This window comes from Alligator mississippiensis, chromosome 3 (genome assembly GCF_030867095.1).
Source record: "Alligator mississippiensis isolate rAllMis1 chromosome 3, rAllMis1, whole genome shotgun sequence".
Lineage (NCBI taxonomy): Eukaryota > Metazoa > Chordata > Crocodylia > Alligatoridae > Alligator > Alligator mississippiensis.
The window spans coordinates 158,177,590-158,204,311 of NC_081826.1; the positions used below are offsets into that span (position 1 = coordinate 158,177,590).

Sequence of the window (26,722 nt, forward strand, 5' to 3'; positions counted from 1 at the left end):
AGAATATAGGTCTAAATAATAATAAATATTGATCTGCGTCATTCTTAACGTTCTTCTAGCAAGTATTTAAATAGTTTCCTTTTGCTGTGGTGTAATTTTGCCACAGGAAGATAAAATGATGTTTTTAATTGTAACTTCAGTTACTTCCTGCCTGACAGACTAATATTGTGATGACTCCAGATTACTGGTATTTGGTGCTCTTCATCCACTTTCTTTTTGATTGTATCTCATTTGAAAAGGGAAAAGCCATAAGCTTCACACTTTTAAAACAGCCAGTTTTTAAAAGTGGGCACCTACATCAAAGAGAAGGGCAATTCCTCTTACTTGGAACAGTCCATCTGATTCTACTTGCTTTTTCTTACAGGAAAAGGTAATGAGCTCAATTAAATGACTTCACTCTGCCATTAAATGCCCATTCCTCCCAACTAGTCCATAATCTCCATACATGAAGCAAAAACTCCCCCCAAAAACCAAGAACAGTCTTCCCTGAAAAAATCTCTAGAAAGCTTTGCTGTTCAATGCAGAGAGGAAGTGGCCCATTAATACAGCTACTCAGAGTAGTAACAACAAATGCAGTTGAGTAAGTTGGTCGACTGATGCTAGTTTTTCTAAGTCAAAAATGTTCTTGGACGCTGGAAAACTGGTTGTAAGGGTGAAGTGAAACCATTTGGCTGTATCGTTTTTCTTTTTAGAGGAAGATTGAAAAGGTTTTACCAGCTCCTGGGGCAGCAAACTTTATATAGGATGCCTAGAGAAGTCCAAGCGACCCTGGCCTCAGAAACTCTGGGCAGCAGATCGAACTGTGCTTTAGTGAACACAATTTTTCTACTTGAGTGTCAGCTTTTTTATCCAAGGATTTTGATCCTGTGAGGTATTTGGCAAGAGTTGAAATGATGATGTTGGTGGAGAGTGAAGAATACTAAACACTTTGTAACAAGTTCTCAGTATCTCAAACTTTAAACTTTTAACTTTATGATTTTAAAATTTTTTGTTCTGTAGCTCCAAGCTTTGTTTTGGAGGTGTTACTGAAGTTTTCCTGTTAGAAACACTGAACTTTGCAGTATGGTAATAGATTTATTTAGATTAATGATTCTCAGCCTAGGGTGCCTTAAGATCCTTTCAGTGGTGCCACACCGTGTTATAGCACTATTGGGGAGCAAACATAATTCTCAAGACAAACGCAGAGAATTCAAATAGGAATTCATAATTTTAAAAGCATTCTGACCTGTTGTGTTCCTTCTCATTTCAGTCCTGCCCAACTCCTTCCTTCTCTCCGTCTCTCTTGGCCTCAGACCACCCTCCCCCACCTCCCCCCCTTCACCCTGACTTTCATGTGGGAGCTGCTCCCTAGGTTGTCTGGCAACCATGCGCATGTACATACAGATGGTGCCCCCTGCCTAACGGCCCTCCTCCCAGACCTTTGCAGTCTGGAACTCTGCCAGCCTGCAGAGAGCCCTTTCAAAAGTGCAAAATCCGCATGTTTCTCTGTTAAAATGAAAAATTCATGTTTTTCTTCATTTTTCCGGTGGGAAATGGAAAACCCGGATCTATGCTTATGTCAGTACTCCTAGGGTCCTGGCATGGGTTCCTTTTTTTTGTATGATAAATGATAACATGCCATACATTCAACCAGTTCGTGGCATGGTGAAATGTTCCATTTTTGAAATATCTTTGTGGCTGGTTTGTATTGTGCCATAAATTGAATGTGGCACAGGTTCCTGGGCGGAGGCAGCCCTCTGTCCAGTTACAATTATCAGCTGATCATGGAGACTGGGTAGGGAGCAGGCCCCAGTGTTGGGGGACACAGCTGGCCCCTCCAGGGGGCAGCTCTGGGTTTTGGATCAGGGAACCTCCCAATCCTCCAGTTGCACAACCCACAAGTCACACAATTGGGCATAAAATTCCTCAGATCCTAATCGTGTCATTCATATTAATGTCAGGGGCCCTAGAACATCATCTATAGGCGAGTTATAAGTTGTTTTCTTACCAGAAGAGTAAAAAGCAAGACTAGTGTCCCATTAGTATCAGCCTTGAATATATTATTCTAATTGTTTTCTTGTTGTTGATATCTTTAATATTAAACAATTCACCAGCGTGAAATAGTGGATGTTTTGTTTTTGTTAGGAGACACGGAGCATTCGTGCCTTGTTGCACTTACGTTAGTTACCCAAACAGCTTCAGGCAAGAATGCCAGCTTCACGCTTTCCAGCTTTTTTGTGCTCGCGTCACAGTCCCTAATGTATGTGTAAATCTGATGTGCATGGTATTGGATAGATGTAGGACAGGCTGGGCAAGTATTTGGGCTGGAGGGCCACTTAATGAATTTTAGTGAGCAGAAGACTGTGCATGCACACGCTGCAGGGAGCTCATCTGCGCCTAGGCTGACCACCCATTCCTAATTAGGCGAGACAGTCCCAAATTTAAAGATAAAGTCCTGGTCCTGTGCTGAATGACTCCAGGACAGCATTTGTTCCAGTTTTTCCAGTATCGTGCAGGGATCCAGTTTTTTCATTCATTGCACAAAACAATGGAAAACATTGGGTTTCCCTTTGCAGGCTGGCAGAGTTCCAGCCTGTGAGGGGCTGCTTGAGGTTGCGGAGGGAGCGAGACCAGGGGGAAGGGGAGAAGAGCATATGGTCCCTCCTTCCAGTTTGGAAATGTGGTGACTCTATTGAAGCCAGGCTGGGTCTGGTGCCAGAGCAGCAGTGGGAGCATGAGCCCACCCTGGGCTGTAGTATCTTACCTCTGTGTAACCCCACCCACCACAAGCTGCCCAGCTTGACTGACAACAGTGGGCGGGAATGGGACTGAGAGCTGCACTACACCAGGGGTGGGGCTGTGGCATTCACATCCCTGCAGAGGTGTGGGGGGTACCCCCACCTCTAGACCAATTTCCTGTCCCCTGCCCTGCAGCTGTGCAGACCTGCCTGGGGGTGGCCCAGGGCACGGGCCTCAGTTCTCCCACTGCATTGTGCTAGGTGGGGAAGCAGGCAGGGCTTTGGCCTCTGCTGGCATGGCAGGGGACACGGGGTGGAAGCAGCCCTGCCCACCTGGCACCCTGGGGTTGGACTCCATCTCCCAGGCTGCTGCATGGTGCCGGGCAGGCAGAACAGGCTGCTTCTGCCTAGTATCCCCCACAGCCAAGAGAGGTTGGAGCTGGAGCTGCTGCCTACGGATCCACCAGTTGATTCTTTCCGGCCCATGGGTGGGTGGTGGCTCCGGCTCTGGCCTCTGGTGCTGCGGGCTGGATAGAATCAATTGGCAGCCTGTATTTTGCCATTCCTGATGTAGGAGGAGGGGTAAGGAGGAGAAAAAAAAAAGCCCAAAAAGAGCAGTGGCCCAAGGATTGGTACATGAAGATACTGAAATAGTCCATGTTAAACCAGGTAAGAGACTATTCAGAGAACATGAGCAGTCTATAAATACTTTTTTAGGTAATATAAATGATGACGGAGATTGATTTGGTTTCAGGTGGTAGGACAAGGAAGCCCTGAAGCTAAGAACTAAGAAATTGAGACTAAATAGTAATAACTCTTGTACACTGAAATTGGATAATGGAACATGCTATCCAAAGAGGAGGGCAAGGCACTCTCATGGCAGGTGGTCAGAAAGATTTTGGGTAACCAGGAGCAATAGTTACCAATAAGCATGGCTTTTTGTATCGTAGAGGAAATATTTTTCTGTTTGATTCCACAATTTTTAGACAACCATATTCTGATTATTTAAAAATAGATTTATGCTTTGACACTTGCCTTCATCACAGACGTCTGTATTGACAATGTGGGTTTACAGGTACTGTCTTTATAGTGTATGGCATAAAGCATGGTATTTGACAGTGTTCTCCTTCACTCTTGCTGTCATAGGAAGAGACTGCTTTTGTCAAAAAAAGAGTTCAGTTCAAAAGAGCCAAATACAAAGTACCAACTGTATAAGGGTTCTATTTTTTCTAGTGCACTTACTGAAAAGGATTTTTAACAGTTGAAATAACTACAGAATATTTTTGCTGATGCAATCTGTGTATGTGGACTAAATATTGTATAGCTGTGTCAAACTGTATTATAACCTTAAGTGAGTTTTCTGAGATCAGAATTAAAGAAAAAAAAATTAAGTCTTATACACTTTGAATGAATTAGACCAGGTCCAAATTTAGTACTTCATCACAAGATGCATATAGAAAGGAGGAGATGCTTGCTAAAAGCTGATGTATGATACAGATTTCATGACATTGGATGTCTTTAAATGACAATAGAGATTATGGAAATCTATAAACCAGAATCAGCTTAAAATACTGCATTTGCACAGTAGATAGTCCTACCTGAAATAGCTCAACAGTTTTTATACTTCAAAATAAATACCAAAATGATCTACTCAATATTATGGCCCAGTGGTGTGGAAAATCATTGTAAAACAAAAAACTGTTGGAAGTTATTTGAATTACATATTTTCATTAAAATATTCTGAGACTTTGAGGGTTTTTTGTAGCATAAATACAAGCCTAGAGCGTTCTTTCATTTTGTGTATTAGAGGAGAGACTGGAGATCTTCCAGGTAGTGTAGAACTATGAAAAGGCATCATAGGATGCTGAAGCTATATAAACAAGTGTCACTTCAATGCATTAGTAGGCAACCATCGATCCTCTGGATCATGGTGTATACATAAGGGGTCTAGTTAGATGCCTGATGAATCCGCTTGTGTGGAGTCCTCTGACCATCATCCCATCACCTTCAATGCATATGCTTAGGCAAGAGTATGGAGGAGTGGAGGCTGCCCAAGACCTACTATTCTCCCTTTGAACCATTGAAACAATCCAAAGGCTAGATGGAGTCCAGATATTCAGTGCCTCAGTGATTGTAGCATCTGCCAGAGAGCATCAGATAAGAACTGCTGACTGCCTAACTCCTCATCAGGGGTGTGTTTCTGTCATGTCCCCTTAGCCTTTCTCCAACCATGGAGTACCCATAAGGCAGTGGGGGCTAGGGTTTTGGAGTGCCCTATACTTACTTTACTCTGGAGGTTGCAACATTGTGGTATTTCGTAAGAGCTGCCCTGCCACAAGTAGCCCACATTGCCACCAGGCCTTCCAGTCAGATGGAGTTTATGGCTGGACCCGGTACCAATGCATTGGAATCTAATAAAATGTTAATAGACTATGCCCATCTTAAATACAAATGTGTGGGTAGTACATGTATTCAACACCTCACAGCTTGTTTCTGTCTATATTTATACCCTGATGCCCTAAAATATAGGAAATCTGGAAGTATTTTTGTTTGGCATTATTTGCAGTTGTCTTGGTAGAATTCTCTGGCTAGAAACAAAGTCTTGTTTAGTTCCTATCCTGTCCAAAAATAAAAATTTACCAGCATTTTTCTATTCTAGGTATGTGTTCTTTCTGGATCCATGCAATGTAGACCTGGTACATCGGAGGATCAAGTCAATTGCTCTATGTGTTGCAGCTTGTCCAAGGAAAGAGCTCAGAACTCTGGCTGATGTTCAGAAATTTGCAGAAACTAATGGTATGAGGAAAGCACATCTGAGTTTCTTCCTGAGCCAAATATGTTTAATATTAATAAATGTAAGATTAAAGATGACTTCTTAGCTGAACTAAAAATTGACAAAACCTAGTGAGGTATCCCAGCGGAATAGTGTAGTAGTGCTATAAAGACTAAAACTTTGTTTTGCCCTGTTATCTCCATAATTTTTTTAAGTTTCTTTTTAAGGAAAGTAAAACCTAAAAGATTTTCAACAGAGGGATTTATATTTATAGGCCTTTTCTCTTCCCCTCTGGAAGACTCTTTGAAATTTGCTATTTCACTGTAGTCATTTTATCCCGTGGAGGCATTCTCACACATCTTGGGTTGGCAAGATCAGTGCTGCTATTGAACTGCATTGGGGCATGGCACCTGCCTGCTAGTGGGAGTAGGAAATAAATCCTGTTTTCATTCAGCATTGCAGTACAATGCCCTATCTTTTTTTTAAAGGATCTTATTTTTCCTTTCTGTAAGGTAAGTATAAAGGCAGCTGCACTATTGAAAGACTTGGATTTTGTGCTCCACCCCCATCCCTCGAGAACTGCACTTCTTTCTTGCAGGTGGTGGTTTTGTTAGCTCAAGGCATGCTGGAACATGATAGTTTAGTGAAATGTGTGAGAAGTGACCAGCTTTGGGACTTCACAAAGGAGGGGAGGCAAAATGTAAACACTTCTCTGAATGCCTTCTAGTTATTCTGTCATTCACCTCCTCTCTAATGGATAGCGTTTTTTTCCTTAACCTTCGTGCTGGAGAGATGTCTGCACTTTGTTGTGTGATACTTCTCTGCTATGTAGCTGGTATTCATAATGTTATTTCAGCTTAGAGCAGTGAATCACTTTCCTGGAGTCCCTTTTTTTTGAAGGCAAATGAGCTGTTAACCCTCCATTAACTCTTCACCCTGACCTTCTGTTCCTATTTTGCCCTTTCTAATTTTGCCTACACTTGTCTGATTTCCTTTACCCAATGCATATTGACTTCTGTAGTGCGGTTAAAATCAGCAATACTAAATAAGGGTATTTCATTATTAACACCTCTTGAAATATTCCAATTTGGTCGCTTAAGCCTAGTTTTTTCTTGTCTGTGCATGGGTGACATTGGTCATGAATCAAATTCCTTTCTTAACTGTGGTAACTGTAGTATGTTCAGCATAACTGTTTACCCAACTGAACCAGTTTATCCAACTGCACTTGGCTATACTGAGTCTTGTATTACAGCGGATCTGTCAAGCCTCCCTGTGTAGGAAGATCTTACATAAATATTTTGTGTAGGAAGATCTTACATAAATATTTTTTTTAATTGGCAGTTTAGATAAACTTTAGACCAAGGTATCTTTAACCTTGCCTTACAGCAAATAGCTGTCAAGAGCACTTGTACATTTTGACCCTGTTTTGCATTGTGCTACACTGGGCCAGTAATTTGTGCCCGAGATGGGTAAATTTGTGCCTGATATTGGATAAATAACACAGAACTTTAATATATGGTAGAATCCAGAGCTCTTTTGTTATGGGAAAATTAACAGAAAGGTAAGTAACCAGAATATGAGATCAGTGACCAACACTGACCAAAGGTGTGGATACACTGTTCCATTCTTTCCCCAGTCATTATAGTTCTATTTTAAATTACACCAACCTGTTTAGCATTTAAAGCTAACTACACTTAGGCCTTTTAGCTTGCTAGAAACTTTCTTCCAGTGTTCTAAATGTTATGGAGGTGCTAATAGAACACAGAATAACTTTTATGCATATTTGAAAGTAAATCTTTTATCTAGTTTGAGATGAAATTCATTACAACTGGGGACTAACAATGTCAGATGTGTTTTTCTGCAAAGATAATTTGAGACGATAATTCTTCTGATTTCCCACATTGTTAAAATTTAGCTTGTTTATAGAATATATTCTCAAACAAAAACTAAGTTAAAGTGGGGTAAGGCTGAAAATACATTTCTTCATTAAGATGAGCATTGTGGGCATGTTGTAACAACTCTGAATTTCCTGGATTTATAATTTTAAAAATTTAAATCAAAATGTTGCGTTGTGAATAATGTACAGTTAAAAGACCCGGACAGCCTTAACTCCGATTTGGAGCGATTCCATGTAGAACATATGATTGTAGGGGTGACACATTAGGCCTAACTCGCTGCCCCATGTAGATATTTCACACTCATTTTTTTTCATTTTAAAATTCTCTATGTCTGCACAACATGATTCCTGCTGTTAATTAACAGTTCAATTAGTGTGAATTCTGTAATCTGTTTATAAAATGGATTAAGGTCAATTTGAAATGAATGATTGCATAGTAAGTGTTGCTTAGGTGCATTGTGCACTACTTAGCGAGTCCTTCAGCAGCTATCTCATATTGCAAACGAGACCTATCCAGTCTGTTCATCTGGGTGCCCTCCACTGTTCAAAAATTGTCTTAACCAGATTGCTATCTTAAAATGTTGGCATGCAGCCAGGATCAGTCCATGTGTGGTTGTACAGTCCTGGAGCCATATATTTTGCTTTTATGCCACTGCTGTCAGCAACATCGTAGCCGTTGTGCCTAGCGCTTTTGCTTGGAGCTGTGCTGGAGGGTACTGGATTTGTCTGCTTTCTGTGGAGAGGGATCAGTGTAGGCTTCCATGAATAATACCCTCTATAATAAGCAGATATATGATCACGTAATTTGGCAGATGGCTGAGAGGTCACTCCTGGATTCTGTTCAAGGCCACAACAAAGGCAAGAAGCTCAGGCAGGCTTAAGAAAGTCAAGAACAGACAAAGGGACTGTTAGTGGTGTTCCAAAAGCTGTCCTCACTTGGATAGGGTTTCCTTCTGAGAGACTAGCCTGAAGGTAGATGGCACCAAAAGCTCAGAAACAGGAAACCAGGAGAAAAGCTCTGTGGAGGGCCAGGTTCTTTTTTTTTCATCAAGAGCCTGAAGCACACCCTGAGGATTTGACAGCAGATGCCAGCTTCATGAGGACCTTAGCTGGTAAGTACAGTGCACAATAGTATGTTAAAGTGTGTTACTGTGTTGTTAACACTATGAATTGAGCCTGCAAATACACTGACCCTATGTTTTCAGATTCAGTTTTAGGAAAAACACCCTCCCTATTCTGGGCCATGTTTTTGTGAGGTTAACTGAATATTGAGCTTTATGGCATATTTTATAATCCAGTTGTCAGGGGCCTAAGCATAGTTTGATTCTGTACAGAAGTTCAGTGTGATGGTTTTAAAGAAACAGGGTAGACTTACAATCCAGTATATGTCATATACTGTGTAAAATAGAACAAGGATTTATTTTGCTTTTTTTTGCCCATTGAATACCACCATTTTGGCAAAAACAGAATTTTTTTCTGCAAGCTTTAACTCCCACCTCTCATGTGCCCAGAATGGTGACTGCTTGCCAGACTTGGGTTCTCACACAGCTGTCACTTCAACGTTAGAATGGCTTGTCATCTTGCAACTGGCCTGAAACTCTGCTTTCTCATCCTCTTTGCTACTCCTTTTCCCTCCTGGTTGACTGCTATAGAACCTGCCTGCCCCCTTGGCTGCAGTTCTAGCCAGTGGTGGTGATTCAGATGCAGAAATGACATTGTGATGTAAATATGCCTGATGAAAGATACAAGGCAGTGAAATAAAGCAGCACAAAGTTACTTTGATTCACAGCTTAATCAATACCATGCGTACGCTTTCAGTTAGCATTTCACCAAGTGTCTTTTCCAACGTGAGATACATCAGTGCATAGAGATTGACAGGTGCTTGGCTACCTATGAACTGCCTGCCTGCATTATTAATCCCTTGGGTTCAGAGCAATTACTGCAGGTCTCTATTTGTTTTGTAATGCAATTTGTGCTTGTCTGCAAGCAATATTTCTAAATTAACACAAGGCAGTGGTTCTCAACATTTTTAGGCATAAGGTACCTCATAATAGACTCATGGCACCCCTCTGTAACTTCTGTGAATTGCGTGGCACTCCACTTCAAATACTAATTTACTTATTGCAGTGCTTACCTCAGAGGTGTTCAGAAGGAGATTAGACAAGCACCTGGCTGGGGTTACTTGACCCCAGCGCTCTTTCCTGCCCAGAGCAACGGGTTGGACCCTTCTGACCCTAGAAATCTGTTTTTCCTGGACTTGAGCCTGGAGTGGCCTTCCAGGAGTTTGTATTCATTGCTCCTGGTTTTCTCCAGGGGTTCCCTGGTGAACAGCTGTTCACTGAGTTCTTTATGTACTCCCCTGATATAGTGGTAAGTCACTACCAAGTCCTCTCTCAGCCTTCTCTTGTGTAGGCTGAAGAGGCCCGAGTCCCTCAGCCTCTCCTCATATGGCTTATCTTGCAAGTCTTGATCATACGGGTGGCTCTTCTCTGGACCCTTTCAAGTTTTTCCAAGCTTCTACAGAGGAAATTTAGTTGGAAATTAGGAGGAATGTTCCAACTCTGAGGGTACCCAAGCATTGGAACAGGGTACTTAAAGAAATTATGGAATCTCCATCCTTGGAAATTTTCAAGAGCAGTTTGGGCAGACACTTGGCCAGATGTTTTAGTTGGGGGCAGTCCAGGGTAGAACAGGGGCTGTACTAGATGACCTTATGAAGTCCCTTCCAGCCCTTATTTCCTATGATTTTCAGGCTTTCCCAAAAGCAAGGAGGGACTGTGAGAATGCTATTCTAGAGCCAAAGAAAAGAAACACTTATCATTTTGTTTTCTGGGAGACTGAAATGGAGTAACTACTTGATTCCCTCCTGCACCTGGACCTTGAAATGCCCAGTGGCAAGAGCACTCTGGCCAGCCATTCTGCCAGAACCTGAGGAATAAGAGGAGGAAGGTGAATGAGGGAAGTGTATGGCCTCCTGTCAACCTGCCTGTGAAAGTCTGAGAAGGCTAAAGAATGGTGGAGGGGGCTTTTTGGCACAGGGAGCAAACAGATGGGCAGCTGACTAGGAAAAGCGCCGGATTGACTGTGAGGACAAAATTCAGAAGAAAAGGAATGTACAGAAGCAGTTCCTTGAGCTGATGCAAAAGCATGCAACTGCTGGAGAACATGCTTTTGTCACATTTCCACACAGCACCACAGCCCCAAGCATTATCACAGCCCAGGCAGGTCCTGCTGCCTACTGAGAATACCACTTAACAGGTAGTAGCAGGTCTGGTGCTCAATGGGTCTGTCACTCAAAACACCAACATCAGTGAGTTCTGGGACTTCTTTGTCCCTTCACCCACAGATGAGGGTTTTTCTCCAATGCTGTCCATTCTACATGGGAGAGTTACTAGTCAAAAGTCCATACTTACACATTGTTGTGAGCAACCGAGCTCAAATATGTGCACTCAGGCTTTGTACTGTTACCAAATCTTATTTTTTGGTTTGTTGTTGTATTCTAAATGGTACAGTGTTACAAAGTTTGCATTGTTTCATATGACTTGTTGACTCTTAAAAAATTGTGCAAGTTGTCTTCAGTTTATTAGCACTGTTTGTTGAATAAAGGTTTTTACTGAAAACCAAATCAAGTTCAGAAGTTTACACTGCATGAGTAAAATGCAGCACTGGTTCCAAAAAGAATGTGCAAAGAATTTAAGTCATCTAAAGATTCTCAGCCAGGGTGCTGTGAGCCATGTTGCAATGCATGGTTAGTTGTGCAAATATTTACATATGATTTACAAGGTAAACCTAGAGATGTCAAATGGGAATCCATAGTGTCAAAAACATTCTAACCTGTTGTAGTGTTTCTGAATTCTTTGTGGCAAGAGAATAGCTCTGCTACTCTTGTTTAACAACCAACAGTGAAAGCTAAGGCCTGGCTTTTTCTGAGGAGTGCCTTGAGTCTAAGGAGACTGAGAAACACTGATTTAATTCATTATATGATAAAAATACATAGCATAATGAGGCCATGCCCAAATGCATAATAAAAATCCCATAATAAGATTAACACTTTCCAGCCAAAATCTCTAAGTAAGAGCTTAGCACCTCCCTTATATTACAGTGCTGGTGATGTCTAGTGTGGAGTGAAGGTAGGTTTTGCCAAGCAGTTTCTGGTCTCACCTTTAAACAGTTCTGTCCTCCCCCTCATTGATCTGAATATATGCTGCACTATCATTCTGTAAAATGAACAGATCCTTTTTGCTATCTGAATGTCCAAGGAAGCAGTGTGACATGAGGCAGTTTCAACACTGGTAAAGTCCATAGTAGTCTTAGGAGCTAAAAACTCATTTTTTTAAGTGTTGGAGGTGAAATTCTAATGATACAACAGTATGATCCTCTCCAGAAATACCCCTAGAGCAAGAAGGCATGGTGCAGAGGAGCAATGAAAAGAAGTGTTGGTTCCATTGATATTCCTGGGGCAAGTTAGGAGTGCAAGTCCCTTGAACTTGTGAGTATTGCTATGCTTTGAACTGGGCCCTCAAGACCTTTTTCAGATCAATGCTCACATTCACAACAGCAGCCCAAGTCAGGTTGCCTTCACTATATTGGCTTACTACTAATGGATAGCAGTTGAGGAGACAGAAGTGGCAGATTTCAAAGTGGTTGTGACTGTTTTCTCGGGTCTCTGTGATGTGGTGAGGAGCTTCAATCATATTTAGTGCTTGTGGTCTCAAATAGCGTTAAACTGATTTTAAAAGACCATTGGACTTGTTTCTTTATACCCCATCATCTGTGATCATGTGTTTACTGCAACCAAAAAATGTCTCTCTATGCTTCAGTTATGGAAACAGGAACCAAGACTTCTAAAATTAGGGACCTATAATTACCTTATACACCTAAACAAGTGACCTGATTTAAAAAAAAAAAATGCTGAACATGTCAGTTGCCATTGACCTCAATGGGAACTGCTGGGTGTGCTCAGCAAACTAGGCCACTTGTTTAGATTACTAAATGTGGATTTAGAAGCCTAAAATTAGGTTTCTATTTTTAAGTATCTTATCCTGGATCTTGGTTTGCAGAGCTTTGTAGCCAGGCCAATCCAGCAAAGGTCCAGATGGAGTCCAAGCCAGAGGTGGTTACTGTAGTAAATGACAAAAGTGGAGTCCTCGACTGACTTGAATGGAATTAGAGGAAATTGTGTTGATCTATATATTTATGTGAGTCGTAGTCCCCTTGTAGGTGGAGGAGACTAGCATAAGCCAACTGCTACCACGCAACAGTATAGACTATAGATTTTGAACCAAAATGAGAATTGACATGGAAGGTGTACACATAGTTGCATTTGGGAATTGTTTCAAAAGGGCAGCAGCTGTTATATTTTAATTGTTATGTGTGAACGAGATGAGAACAATTCATATTTAGTAAAGCTGTTCCAATTTTAACATTGCTTCATCCAGCTGCTGCCCTTCTAAAATGATTCCAAATGTGTGTGTGTCCTGGAATTGGCTTTCTCACAAGGGTTGGGTTCCTAGCCCTAATCTGTTGACTTCGTAGAGAACTCCTTTAGCTGAAGGTGAATGTGAAGAGTGGATAGCAATGTGACAAAATAGGAAATAGCTGTAGGTTAAGAAAAATAATTATTTTGCTTGTCTCTGAGCTGTGTAATGGCCTCTTTATCTAAGAGCTCAGACAGACGTGTAGGTCCCTGCTGTAACTCGTAATGTTTTGCAGGAAGCATTCTGAGTTGCAATGATCCCCTGGACCAAACAGGAGTTCACTGTTGGTTCCAGAGGGCAGGGGAATCTAGCTGCTACCTGTGAGCCTGCAGCTAGTTTCCCCTAGCAATGGCCTCTTCTCCCTCCCAGCCTATCCCTGGTTCAGAATGAGAAGGTGGGGAAGGAGCTCCTTCTAGGGGTTCCCTGGCTAGCACTGGAGGGTGGAGTGGGTGAATTGGAGCTCCCCCCACCTCAGGGGGGCTCCAGTACACTAGTCTAGTGGTTCCCAACCTTTTCTTGCCACAACCTGCTGCTGGGAGTGGAGTCTAGAGGCCTGGGAGCCAGGGAGCTCCCGACACGAGGCACGGCTTGTCTTTTGTGTGCAGTGCTGCTGGCATTGCCTCCACGACCCTCATTTGGGTCGCGACCAGAAGTTGGGAACCACTGTACTAGTCCCACCCTCCAGTGGGGGCTGAAAAAACCCCAGACCAAACTCCCTCCATTCCCTTTCTCTTCCTACTCCCATTCTGAAAACAGTGACAGGCTGGGAGGCAGCACAGATGCAAGTTACAGAAAATGCCCTGGTCTGAAATGTCTTCATCTGAACCCTCATGCAATTATCGGCCATTTTTGAAGCAGTCTGCAACTGTGCACGTGCGTTTGGTCACAGCTATAGGCTGCTTTTTATGGCCAGATCAGGTGAATATTGTCACTTCTGTCTGTGTCCTTCATGTGTAATCAAAATACTTCTTTGAATCATGTCACTGTTACCCACTTAAAAATCAGGTAGCGTTGGAGATTGTGAGGAAATGTGTACATCTCCCTTCCAAAATTTTTATGGAAATATGAGTAGTTTGAAAATCTTGGGTTATGCTCCTTAAAACTAATTCTTTGACTGTTATTTTCTTGAAGCACCAGTATTATTTTTCTGAATTAAAGGAACATTGTTAAGGATAAAATGACCTTAGCCACTAGACGTATTATTACCTAGACCTATTATTTTAATGTATGTATGATTTTGAATGGTATAATGGGTATAACTCGTATTTGGTTTTAATCGTATGTGATTGAGTAACTCAGTAAAAAGGGGTCCTTGGTGTACCTTCTTCCATAATCAGCTAGAACAGTCTACATCAGTCAGTACTGTCTTGTACATTTATATTGAAAATGGAAGTGCAGAACAATACGATTGCGTTGTGCTCCTAGGAGTGGGATATGACCAATGAACCTTTTTCCTAGTATTGTGTTTGCATCATTGACTCTGAATTGCAAATAAAGTAAACCAAAAAGCCACCTTCATTTTTAAGCCCCATGAGAAATCTGGGACAGAGGGAAGTGAGAGAAGGGGAAAGAATTGCAATCAGTAATTGTTTTCAAATTTTGTGCTGTTGATAATACACAGAGAGTAAAAGAAAGGCAAGAACTCAGGTATCCTTTTTTAGAATTGCAATTTAAAAATACATCTTCAGACCTTCTGAGACTCTGTAGGATACAAAAATGTTCCTTAATCTCATTTTTTGAATCCAGTTAGTTGCTGTGGTAACCATGATTGGCCATCTCAGATATTCCTCCATTGCAGTCTTATTGGTTTGTCTATATCTGGTGACCTTTAAATATGTAAATAGTGTCTGTTTTTTTCCTTGATTTTTCTTGGAATACTCTTGCAGACCCTGGAGAATATTACTTTTAGTTTGAATTGTAGAATTATGTAAGAAAGGTGGCTTTGATTTCTTCTGCCTCTGTCCTCTATTTACAGGAGCTAGTGTGTGTTCCTCTGCAATAGTCAAGTATTCAGGAGACTTTATGGCTGTAAATAGACATCTCATTTGATATGGGCCCAATTGCCTGGGGTTTGACCAGGTTCAAAACAGGCACATCATAGTCATTTACATGTGCTGCCCTTCCAAACTGGATTACTGCTCTTCTGCCAGTTGGTAGCCAGCAAAAACACACAGCCTTGATGCCTTGTCCCAGGAATGATCTACAATAACTGTATAGATGCACACAAACATGTTCCAGGAACAAGTGGTAGCATGTCCTGTCCCCCATGCTTCAGAGGGACTTGAAGTAGGACAGTGGACTTGTATGTCTGTAGGTACCTGGGACACAGGGTTTTTTTTCCCCAGGACAAATGCAAAATCTGTTTACAGGCTATGAGTTCCATTTCCTAGTTTCCTCTTTCTTCCTTTAAACTGTATTCGTTGTTTCTGAGAAGTGCCAAATAGAATCCCTGGAAAATGGTATGGAATGGGAAAATGAACTGAACTGGTACAGAATGGTTGTCAGTGAAGTCTGTCTTATGCCATCTTGCTAAGTACCTCAAATGCCACCAGTTGTCATTTCCTCTAACGGGAAGATGATAGTTTAAGTTCTGGTCTCTTTGCCATGAAAATGAGCCTCTGAAAATCAGTCTTGCGCTTGTTCCCCAAACTAATACTTTCTCTTGCTTTATATGGGCAATGGTTATTAGTGATTGCTGCTGGTTAACCATAGTACATCTGTTTTCATGCTGGAGAGGTGCCTGGGGAGCCAGATGCAGATTGTAGTGTGTCAGAATTCCAGTGTCTATATTGAGTCCATGAGTTTTTGTACCTACTACCTAGGAGGCTGGTGAAGTGCAGTTCAGAGGCTTGTCTGTGAAAAGTGGTTTGTAAATTCAGGCAAGCACTGAACTTCGCTAACCTCATCACCAAACGCCAACTTCCTACAGCCCAAAACACACTGAATGGATCCTGGGCATGCCATGGCAAGACGTATGAAACCTGCCAACAATATCTCCAGTATGGAGATATTTTCACAATACAATACATATCTCCATCAGGGCACCAAATGCCCTGATGGAAAATACATAGGAGACACCAAGCAACAGCTGCCCACCAGAATGAGTGCAAACCAAAAATCTATCAAAGGCAACAACAGAACACCACCTGTCTCCCATCTCTCAGGCCTGATCCTCAAAGGGAATTTACAAACCACTTTTCACAGACGAGCCTATGAACAGCACTTCATCAACCTCCTAGGTACAGAAACTCATGGACTCAATATAGATTAGACAGTGGAATTCTGACACTCCAACCTGCCAGACATCTGATTTCCCAGGTACCGCTCCACTTCTATCTGTGCTGCTACATCCCCCTTTCTTCCCCCCACCCCTCTCCCCCACCCCAGCCTGTCCCCACCCGCTGATGCCTCCATTTCCATTTTTGCTGACTGGCTTTCTTGCCTGCATTGCATGGCAGCCTCTGGCTCTTTATTATTCCTTCCATTCAGGAAGAGCGCACACACCAATTGCAGGTGCTTCCTTAGCCTGATGAAGGGTTTTTCATCCCAAAAGCTGGCATCCCAGGCAGCTAAGCTAAGCTCACCTGCAGCCTCACAACTTCACTGCAACAAGCAAGCCTAAGGCCTGTCAAAGACATGACGGGTCTGGGCTTTCCACAGCCAGGACTGTGTGCATGCATGTGGTGGCTGGAGGTTATGGTGCCTCCTACCCGTCTTTCACCAGGGGGATCCTCAGTCCTGGCATTTTCTGGGGCTACCGCACTGCCAGCAGTCCCACCAGGCCTCCCTACCCTGGCAGAGTGCAGTTTTAGTGGTCATGCCCAGGACCTGGGGCCTCCTTCTTCCCCATAGCTCCAGCCCATACCTCCAAGTTCATCCTGGCACAGAAGCTCAGCAGGGCTTCCCCTGCTGGCTGGTGATGCAGTGAATGCCCCTTCCAACTCTGAGAGCAGGGCATTAAATGGTTTTTAAAAAAAGAAAAGGGGAAATTGGTGTGGACGGAATGAGGAGGGTGGCATTCACTCTGTCTGCAGGTGGAGCTTGGGGAACCCCAACAGTGGGAGGTTTGCCTTGATGAACAGCAGCTGCTCCACCAAACCAGTATCCAAGGAGGTGCGGTGGGGTGTCACTACATCCCCAGCGATGCTGAACACCCTCTCGCTTGGAATACTGGTCGGTGGACAGGGGAGGTGTTCCTGGGCAACCGTGGCCAGATCTGACCACATATGGCTGTGGCTTGCCCAGTAGGCCAAGGGGTTGCACAGCAGTGGCTTGACATTCTTGGCAAGATTGGCAGCCACCAAGGCCTGAGTGCTACCTGCCTGATGGTGGGGTCTGGTGCCTCTGGACCCCATCATGGAAGCCATGCCCTTGGCCCACATTGGCAGCACCTGTGGTGGAGGAGGAGACTGACTGGTGAATGGCGTGCTAGCATAGAACAGTGGATCCCCTTCTTCCATGTCCCCCCACCTCCACTGCTCTGCCTCCCTGACTCTCTTCACCAGCGCCTTCATCCACTGACCCAGGCTTTGGCTGCTGCATACACTACCCTTCACCCTCGGGTCACACATGGCAGCCAGCACATGGACCATACTGGACTGCAAGGGATCAAGCCGTTTCCGTTTTCCTCCATCTGCTGCCTAACCAGTGCTTGGATGTCTGGTGACAGCGGCTTGCCCCAGCCAGGAACATTGATACCCTAGAAGCTCTCCATTTGGCTCTGAAGTTCCCTCACTACAGGGATCACCTGGCTAAGGAGAGCATCGCCAGCACTGAGGGGGTCTCGGTGGCCTTGAGGAAGGGCTTGAGGACCACCAAAATCTGGGAGATGGTATCCCACTCAGGTCTGTTAAGGGAGCCTCTGACCCAATCTCCCCAAGCAAGGCCATCTCATGGATGGCCTTCTGTTGCTCAACTAGCCTTTCCAGCATCAGGTATGTGGAGTTCCACCAAGTCTCCACATCCTGCATGATTTTGTGCTGCGGGATGTTCAGCTCTGCTTGTTTGTCCCACAGCATCTTGCCCCGCTTGATGCTCTGGTGGAAGTAGTCTGCCACCTTCCTGCATTTTGAAATGAGCTTCCTGGTGGTGCTGGCGCTGTCACCGGCAGCCTTGTCCCCCTCCACCACCCTGTCCCCATCCCTCACCCTGATTACGAGGTGGAACTTGTTGCCACACAACGGAAGCCAACAAAGGTAGCATCACGGGCCACCTTGACCATATTGGCCCCATTTGTTGGAGACCATGAACCTGCGGGTGAGCTCGCCCTGCCCAACGAGCCACCCCTGCACCAAATGGTTCATGGCCCCCGTGATCTCTATTGCCTTGTGAGACACATCCATCACCTCAGCTTCAAGGAGAGCCCACCGATGGCCTGACTAGTCACACCAGTTCCCTGTGAGGGAGAGGTAGGTGTGATCTCCACCCCAGCTGCTCCAGATGTCCGAGGTGAAGTGTAAGCCCACCTGCGGACCTGCCTTGAGGGAGGAGCTGCTCAAGTCCTCCCTGCATGCCTCATACAGGGAGGGCACCGCTGTCCTGCTCAAGGTGGTGCATGTGGGCACTTGGTAGGATGGGACCATGAGCTGCCTGAACCCTGGCTGCTCAACTAAGGAGAAGGGTTACCTATTGACAGCAAGCATCTCCCCAATGCTCTGGGTGATCTTGCTCACCCTTGCAACGCCCCTCCTTCTGTCTACCTGTATCCCACTGTTCCAGGGTGGCCTGCTTCTGCTTTGCGGGGATGGGGGCTTTGGAGCGAGAGGGGCATTTCCCTTTGGGCACACTCCCGCTGGTGCCAGGCTGAGGAGGAGCAAGGGCAAGGGAGAGGGGTCTGTGGAGATGCATCAGCATCCCTGTGGTGCTCATACTTTGTTCCCTTGCCCCGGCTGGTTTTGGCTCAGCAGTGCAGGCAGGTAGTGTATGTGGGATCATCTGCCAGTTCAAAATGATCCCAGACCACACTACCTGATTGCTTCTGGGGTGCAGGTGCACGTGTGGATGCTGCACTTCGCTCCTCAGCAGGAAGTGGTACAGCAACAGGAGGAACAGACTCAGCTGAGCTGCTTGCCTCTGCAACCTTGACCTCAGCCTCCTCTGAAGTGCCTTCTGGGGAACGAGACCTGGCTCTAGGGGAAACTTGAGGAGCGTGGAGCACAAACTCAGATGATTCCCCCTCCTTCCTGAGAATTTCCCTTGCTATGGCACTCGAACCCAGATCCTGCTCCCAGCTCTGGCACTGCAAGTCTCAGCATGAGAAGTGAAATGGAGGTGGAGGAAACACTTGTGCTGGTGCTGTTATTTGTTGTCATGGTGTGGGGGTGGATTATGGCTGGTGCTTTTGGAGGGGATGCAGACTCAGGCACAGGCAGTGGCACTGTCACTGCTCCCCTCCGCTTGCTGCCTGTAGAATTGGAAGTCTCACCCCTGCTAGTTGTAGGAAAGAGGCTCTCTCTCAGTTTTGGGGGGGGGGGGGGGAAATTTACACCTCTCCCTCTACCCCTTCTTCTGCCCCTCCCTGAAGGCTTGCCAGCTGCCTTTCCACCACACTTCATGGTGTGTGTCATAGTGTCTTGTCTTTATAAAAAATATATAAATGTATATGTGCTTTCCTATATAAATTCTATATTATATGCTGCACGATATAAATGTATAAAAATGTATAAATGTATGTGACTTCCTATATAAATTCTGTAGTATAATATCCAATATAATTATGAAATTGAAGCGAATAAATCAATTCATATAATAATAAAATAAAAGGGTCTAAAAAGAAAGCAAAAAGGTATTGTGGAATTCCACTTGCTAGGCTAGGAAATAGGAAATCAAGTCAATGGTAGTAGTAGCCTTTGTTTTCTAATGCTCCTAAGCTTCTGGAAGATAGCTCAGTAACTGTCAGACCCCAAGGTGGAAAACAGGCCAGTTCAAACAATGCTGCCTTTTATGCTGTTTTTCCACCCCTCCCCCAGAGCACTGGGATTGGAAGGGACCTCAGGGAAGGATCCCAGTCACTGGCCAGCTACACAGTCAATATGAGAGCAGTCCTTCTCCGCTCTGCCCCTCCTTCTTACTTTCTGTTTTGCTGCAGGCAAGCCCAGCTTGAACTTCGAAACTCAAAATATTTCGAAACTTTTGAAAAGTTTCAACTGCCCTCATTTCGTTTTGAGGCTGTTTCAAAGACCTTCATTTTGTTTCAATTTCACTGTTTCAAGCTCAAAACGAAACAGCCTGCGAAATTTTGCACAGCCCTCGTTGACACGAATTTCAGCACACCCAAAGAACTGTGCATGACATGCCATGGTTGTCCACTCATCTACTTCAGCAGAGTTTAACTCTCTTCCACTGAGGTCATTGCAGCACCTCCAGTGTCACTGTCACTATCTATAGAATCACTTGCACTACTTATTGGTCCATTTCAGAATCCGATTGAGGCAAATCTGATTCAGAACTACTTGATCCACATTCTCTTTTTGCAAAAGGCTGGTTTTACCAATGAGTCTATGGGCAAGGGCAACTTATCATCACACTGCATCTTCTTCACGAATTGTGCTTCTGACTGATTCTCCAGAAGCAAGAGATTTTGAGAAATAGAAAGAAGCTTACAGGTGTGTTCATTTGTTAGTCTATTCCTCTTTTTGTCTTGATTGAACTGAAAGCTTTCTAGTTCCGTTCACAAGAAGCTGCTGTTGGTGGAAAGCCTAGGATCCTTAGACCAATCCTGGACAACAGTCCTGTGTTACAGTATCCTTTCCACCATGTGATAGGAGGTGCTGCCCACCAAATGCCATGTGGTAGGAGGTGCTGCCCACCAAATGATGTCTTTGCTCCAAAGTTTTTCTTTGGCACGGTACTCAGCAGTGTCTGTCATTGTGGCTATTTCATCAGTGCTGGGGACATTCTTAGTTCCTTCAATAATTCTATCAAGAGCAGTAGATAATTCATCTTTTGATAAACTTTGTCCTCTGGGTTGATCCAAAAGGTTTGCTGCCAGACGAACTGGATGAAAGCAAAACTCAGATCTCTTAGTAAACATTTGTTTTACTACTTCTTTTTTGGATAGAGGTGAAGAAGGCAACAGCATAATTAGATTTTCATTCAGTTGTCCAAACATTTCTGGAATATTTGAAAGGCTTGGTGCCTCTCCTTCAAGTTTCTTGATAGCCACTGAAACTGATAGTAGCAAATTGAATGGTCCTTGAACTCAAACCCAGAACACATTATTGTTGAGAATCTGCTTCCAAATGTTCACGGGAATAATGTGGGATACAGTGTCATCTATTGAAGCGTGCTGCAAACAGTTCTTTGTGCACAGCAAGCTATGTAAATACTTTGTAGCTGAGCCCCTTCTAGTTTCTCTTGGCAATAAAAGTGCACTTTCCTTCCCCTGCTTCTCTTTCTGTAATTTCTTTAAAGCCTGATTAGCAACATGATGATTGTTAAATACCTTCACAGTCATTTTGCAGTTTGCCAATATTGTCTTCATTGTATTCACACTTACTGTATCCTTTGCCAGAAGATTCAGCCTGTGAGCAAGACAGCCAAATGTTATTAATGAGGATACTTTACCTTTAATGTTTGCCATGCAGCTTTCATGTTACTCGCATTATCATTGACAAGGGCTTGTACCCTAGAGGGACCTGCTCTTTCCGTTTCTTCGCTTAGTAATTTGGCTATGTATTCACCTGTATGATGGGAAGATTTGGTAACAATTCTTTCAGGAATATTGGTTCAGGTGTTGCTAACATAATGTTCAATAAAGGATTCCCTTGTATATTAGTCCATCCATCTGACATCAGAGTCAGTGATTCTGCTTGACCAGTCCTTTGAATAATCATTGTTTGAACTCTGTCATAGTCTCAATTTAAGAGAGAATGTGAGAACCAAATAACTTGATGGTAACTTACATGATGGGCAAATTCATTCCTTCCAGTATTGATTTTCAGTTATGGAAAGAGGTATACCACTTGCAAATTTAGCTTGAGCTAATGTCTCACCTATTTTTTCTTGATCTTCTTTTGACATTTTGTCCAAAGCTTAATAAAAAAGCTTGACTGTCTTGAACAGCATCTCCTGATGGATTGCATATCTGGTGCCAGTGATCTTGAAAGTGAGGGTCCTGCTGCTTCTTACCCCAGATTTGGCAGCTCAACATTTTCATTTTCCATTTTTTTGCAAGTCTTCTATTTCACTCAAGCTACCAAGTTCCTGCAACAAAAGGGGGACAAGATTTTTATTTTAGCCTATTCTAGCTGGCCTCATCCATCAAAAGGAGAAGCGGCAGGGAGCTTGCTTCCCCCCTCCCTGCCAGCAAGAACATTATGCTGCTGGACTTGCTGGTCAGTTGTCCTGGGACTGCAGAACCAAAGGGCAGTATAGTCTGGCTTCTGCCATCAGCCAGACGACTAAGATCGCTCTGCTGGGTTGAAATAGTTAACTATTTCTCTATTACATAATTTTAAACGAAATATAGTTTCATAGTTGGTAGGGTTGGAAGGGACCTGAGCAGATCATCAAGTCTGACCCTCTGCCATGGCAGGAAAGAGTACTGGGGTCAAACAATCCCAGCGAGGTGTTCGTCTAACCTCCTCTTAAAGACCCCCAGGGTAGGAACCAGCACCACTTTGTTTGGAAGCTGGTTCCAGATCCTAGCCGCCCTGACAATGCAGTAGTGCCTCCTGATGTCTAGTCTGAGTCTACCCTCTGCCAGCTTGTGACCATTATTTCTTGTCACTCCTGGTAGTGCTCGGGGGAACAGGGACTCCCCCAATGCCTGCTGGTCCCCTTTGACTAGTTTGTAACAGGCCACTACATCCCCCCTCAGCCTTCTCTTGTGGAGGCTGAACAGGTTCAGGTCCCTTAGTCTCTCCTCATAGGGCCTGCCCTGCTGCCCCATGATCATGTGGGCGGCCCTCCTCTGAATCCTCTCAATGCTGTCCACATCTCTCCTGAAGTGTGGCGCCCAGAACTGGACGCAGTACTCCAGCTGCGGTCTGACCAGTGCCGCATAGAGGGGGAGGATCACCTCCTTGGACCTGCTTGAGATGCATCTGTGGATGCATGACAAGGTGTGGTTGGCCTTCCTGACTGCGTCCCCACACTGTTGGCCCATGTTCATTTTGGCATCAATAATGACTCCAAGATCCTTTTCTGCCTCTGCACTAACAAGAAGGGAGTTCCCCAGCCTGTAGGTATGCTACTGGTTCTTCGTCCCCAGGTGCAGCACCTTGCACTTGTCAGTGTTGAAACCCATCCTGTTCTCATCTGCCCACCCCTGTAACCTGTCTGGGTCCAATTGCAGCCTATTCCTCCCTTCTAGCATGCCCACATCCCCCCACATCTTAGTGTCATCAGCAAATTTGAACAGGGTGCTTTTTACCCCCTCGTCCAAGTCACTGATGAAAATGTTGAACAGCGTGGGTCTGAGGACTGAGCCCTGGGGGACCCCATTGCCCACATCCCTCCAGGTTGAAAATGACCCCTCCACCACCACTCTCTGGGTGCGGCCCTCCAGCCAGTTAGCGACCCATTCGACTGTGTAGGTGTTGACGCCACAGTCCCCTAATTTTGTAATGAGAATGGGGTGAGAGACAGTGTTAAGCCTAAGCCACTTTGGGTGTTTAGTGCAAGCAGAAAAGCAGATACAAATATATTTTAAATAAATAAATAATAACCCAGGGCTGCATGAACAACTTTTAAAATTACAGCGTTTTAAAACAATAAAGATGCTAGTCTATACTCTGTGTTGTTTAACATATTAATTTTACTTGCATAGGATTCCTGAAGTAGACTTTTCTCAGAGGATGTTGTTCCACCACTTAATTGTATTAGCTTTCTGTATATGGTTTGTATTCTTTCAGGACAGTTTCTACATGTTATTAAATGTTTCTTCCTTGTTGCATTGTTAGCATACTTATGCCCGCAATATTTGCATCTACCAACTTCCTTCCTTCAGTGGCTTGAACTTCACTATAATGATGCCACACACTAGTTTTTTGTTTTTTTCCTGATTAGGCATTATTATGACTAATTCAAACCAAAAGTACTAAAAAACTAACAGATGTTATGCAAACAATTCCAATTTCTCCAACTCAAGAAAAGAAATGAGATGCTGCTGTGTGTGTTTGCTGAACTGAGTGAAACAAAAATTTATCACAGTTTTAGTTTTCGTTTTGCTTTCACTTGCAGTCTGAGATGAAATAAGAATTTTAGCTTTGGTTTTGATTTGACCTGCACAGCCAATTAGGTGAATTTTTAACTTGATTTTTGTTTTGGATTATGTCAGTGTATTTACCCTCCTATTTACAAATCAATAAAACATATATTTACTCTCCCACACTTCCTAGGGATAATCACCTGAAAAAAATTAATTACAACTTTGAAACTGCCCAGCTTGCCTAATATTGTATTGGCATCCATTCATTGTTGCTAGTGAATGTTATGAAACAATTAATTTTTTAGAAATGGAAAATTTCCCATGGAAAAATAAAGCACTGGAAAATTTTCTGAAAAATTTTCTACCCTACATCTCTGTAGCCCAAATGTGGTTGTAAGGGCAGTGAATTGCCAGTTGTCTTTAGACTTGAATCAACACACCACCACCTACAGTATAACTGTCATTCTTCTTAACTGTTGCTACTGATTGTGTTAAAAGAAAAGTTATGTGGTCTAAACTTCACAGGTTGATGTGAAGCAAATATTGGGGTGAGGAAGATGATAGCTATAAATGGTTGCTGGGATGATAAAATGAGTTCAGGGCATTTCCAGAACTTGAGCTTTCAATTATGCCTTTCCCAAAAGATTCAAGCCCTATCCCTATCCAGCTGCTAATCCCTTCAGATTCCTTCAAATGCTTTGCACAGTGCAGACTGACCAAGTATCATCTGTTTTATGAGTTACTTATGCATTTGCCAAATTTGTCATGTCTTTGAGTAGAAGCTTGCCCATAAAACAGCCAGTAAGCTTCAAGTTCAGGTAACATCTGTTGTAGTTTTAACTCTTCTGCTGACTCCTGTTAATATTTCTGCACATTTTATAATTCTTATTAATCAAGGTCTCATTTGTCATAGCAGCAACAATCATTCATTTTACAGCTAAGATAACTGAGGTTCTTGAAACATTTTCATTGAAGGGTGCCATGGGATATGATCTCTGATCCCAACAGTCATGCTCTTTGCTATGTCCCATGTGCCATTAGCTGATTATCAGCCCCAGACCTGGACTGCACTGGGCCAGTTTGAGACCCTGGTGCTGTCCCTGGTCTGGGGGCAAAAATCAGCTGATTGCTGGCCTTGGTGCCAGACTTGCCACACATTTGTTTTGAAGCACCATACAGACCATTTTTATGATTGGTTTGTCATTTTATAGTGTCTTAAATTAGGTGCCCATGTAGCAACCTTGCCATTTATGCTGTGATTAGTATGTTAATATGGCAAAAATGTAAGATATGGAGGGGGTTTGAGAGTACACAGTGACTTCAGACAGTTAGGAATGGGATAGTACACCAGACTTGAATATGGTATTCACTGTACCATTGTGCCTTTCAGAAGAAAGGGGCCAAATTATTTTTTTATATATTTTTAACCCATACTAACAGCGTGGGTCTTTGTTTCCTAGAGACGAGGGCACATATTGATTATCATGAATCTGCTACTTCATCCAAACTGATGCTTGTGGTTCACCCGCTATCTGTGCTGCATGAAGTAGTGCCATGTAGGGATGTCTGAGATGGCTCTAAACAAGTTTATCCCAGGCAGAGAGCATTGTGCTGTTTCCAATACCTGAGGTAGGTTGGATAGCTCTGCATGGTGTACTGCATTGTAAAATGTGGGATATTCCTAGTTCAAGTAGTAGAGGCACATGCTTTTATATTCAGAGGTTCTGGGTTTGATTCTTGCAGATAACCCAGACCTAGATGTCATGGTTGTCTGGAAAAATAAATGACAGGAACAGAACTCAGAATCCTGGTATAACTAATGTTCTAGTACAACCTCATAAGTAGTTATATAGTAATATTGTGGCTCTCCTTATGGGGCAGTAGACAGTGGCATGCTATCTCCTACTTGTAAGGCCATGATAGCAGCATTGTCAAGATGATAATCTGCATCTCATTGAAAATGGAAAGACAGTGCTTGAATTTAGTGGAAGAATAATTACCTAAGTGAACGTTGTTTTAAAACCTAATTCACTAAAGCATTCTTTACTTGTAGTTCCCTTCAATTTAGTATGGACTTTTTGATGTGTTGACCTGATAGAAAACAGGTGGCTGCGTTACCATTTTAGGTGTAGTTTGCTTCAGACTACACAAGACCTTTAGTACTGCACATTTTCCTTTGGAGAGCTGCTTTTCAACATAAAGTACTCCCTTTTGTCCTGATACTTTCCCAGCGTCTTTATGTAGTTATGTCTTTAAGAATGCAAGTGGTAATGACTGCACAGTACTTCAACAATCAAATATTAAGCAAAATAAAAAGCAACATTTAGAAGAAACTTTTTTATGGCTTCTAAGCTGGGGGTTCTCAATTTTTTATAGAGTGTGGGCCACAGTAAAAATGACAGATTGTGTCATAGGCTATCTCCTCGCTTGGTCTTGACCTCATAATATCCTTCTGGCAACTGCAATAACTGTTTACATTGAAAATTAACATAAGAAGTATAGTTAAAATAGACACCATATCTTCAGAATGTAATTTAGTAGCTGAACACAAAAACGAAAGCCAAGACTGTGCAGCCAGTAAGCTCTGTGAACCATCGGGTGCATCTGTATTTGCACTTTACTGCAGTTGGCTAGTTAGCTCCACAGTAGTGTCATAGTCTATGTGTGTGCTGGTATTAGGGCACTGTAAATTAATTAACTCCACCA

The 26,722-nt window shown here is 43.4% G+C and overlaps 1 protein-coding gene across 1 annotated transcript in view; it reads left to right on the top strand.

Annotated features, from left to right (window-relative positions):
- Positions 1-26,722, top strand: part of SLC44A1 (solute carrier family 44 member 1) — a 109,219-nt gene that overhangs the window by 41,095 nt on the left and 41,402 nt on the right. Inside the window, exon 4 of the mRNA XM_014596182.3 lies at positions 5,377-5,513. Coding sequence (XP_014451668.1) covers positions 5,377-5,513 — 137 coding nt within the window. The remainder of the gene's footprint in view (positions 1-5,376; positions 5,514-26,722) is intronic.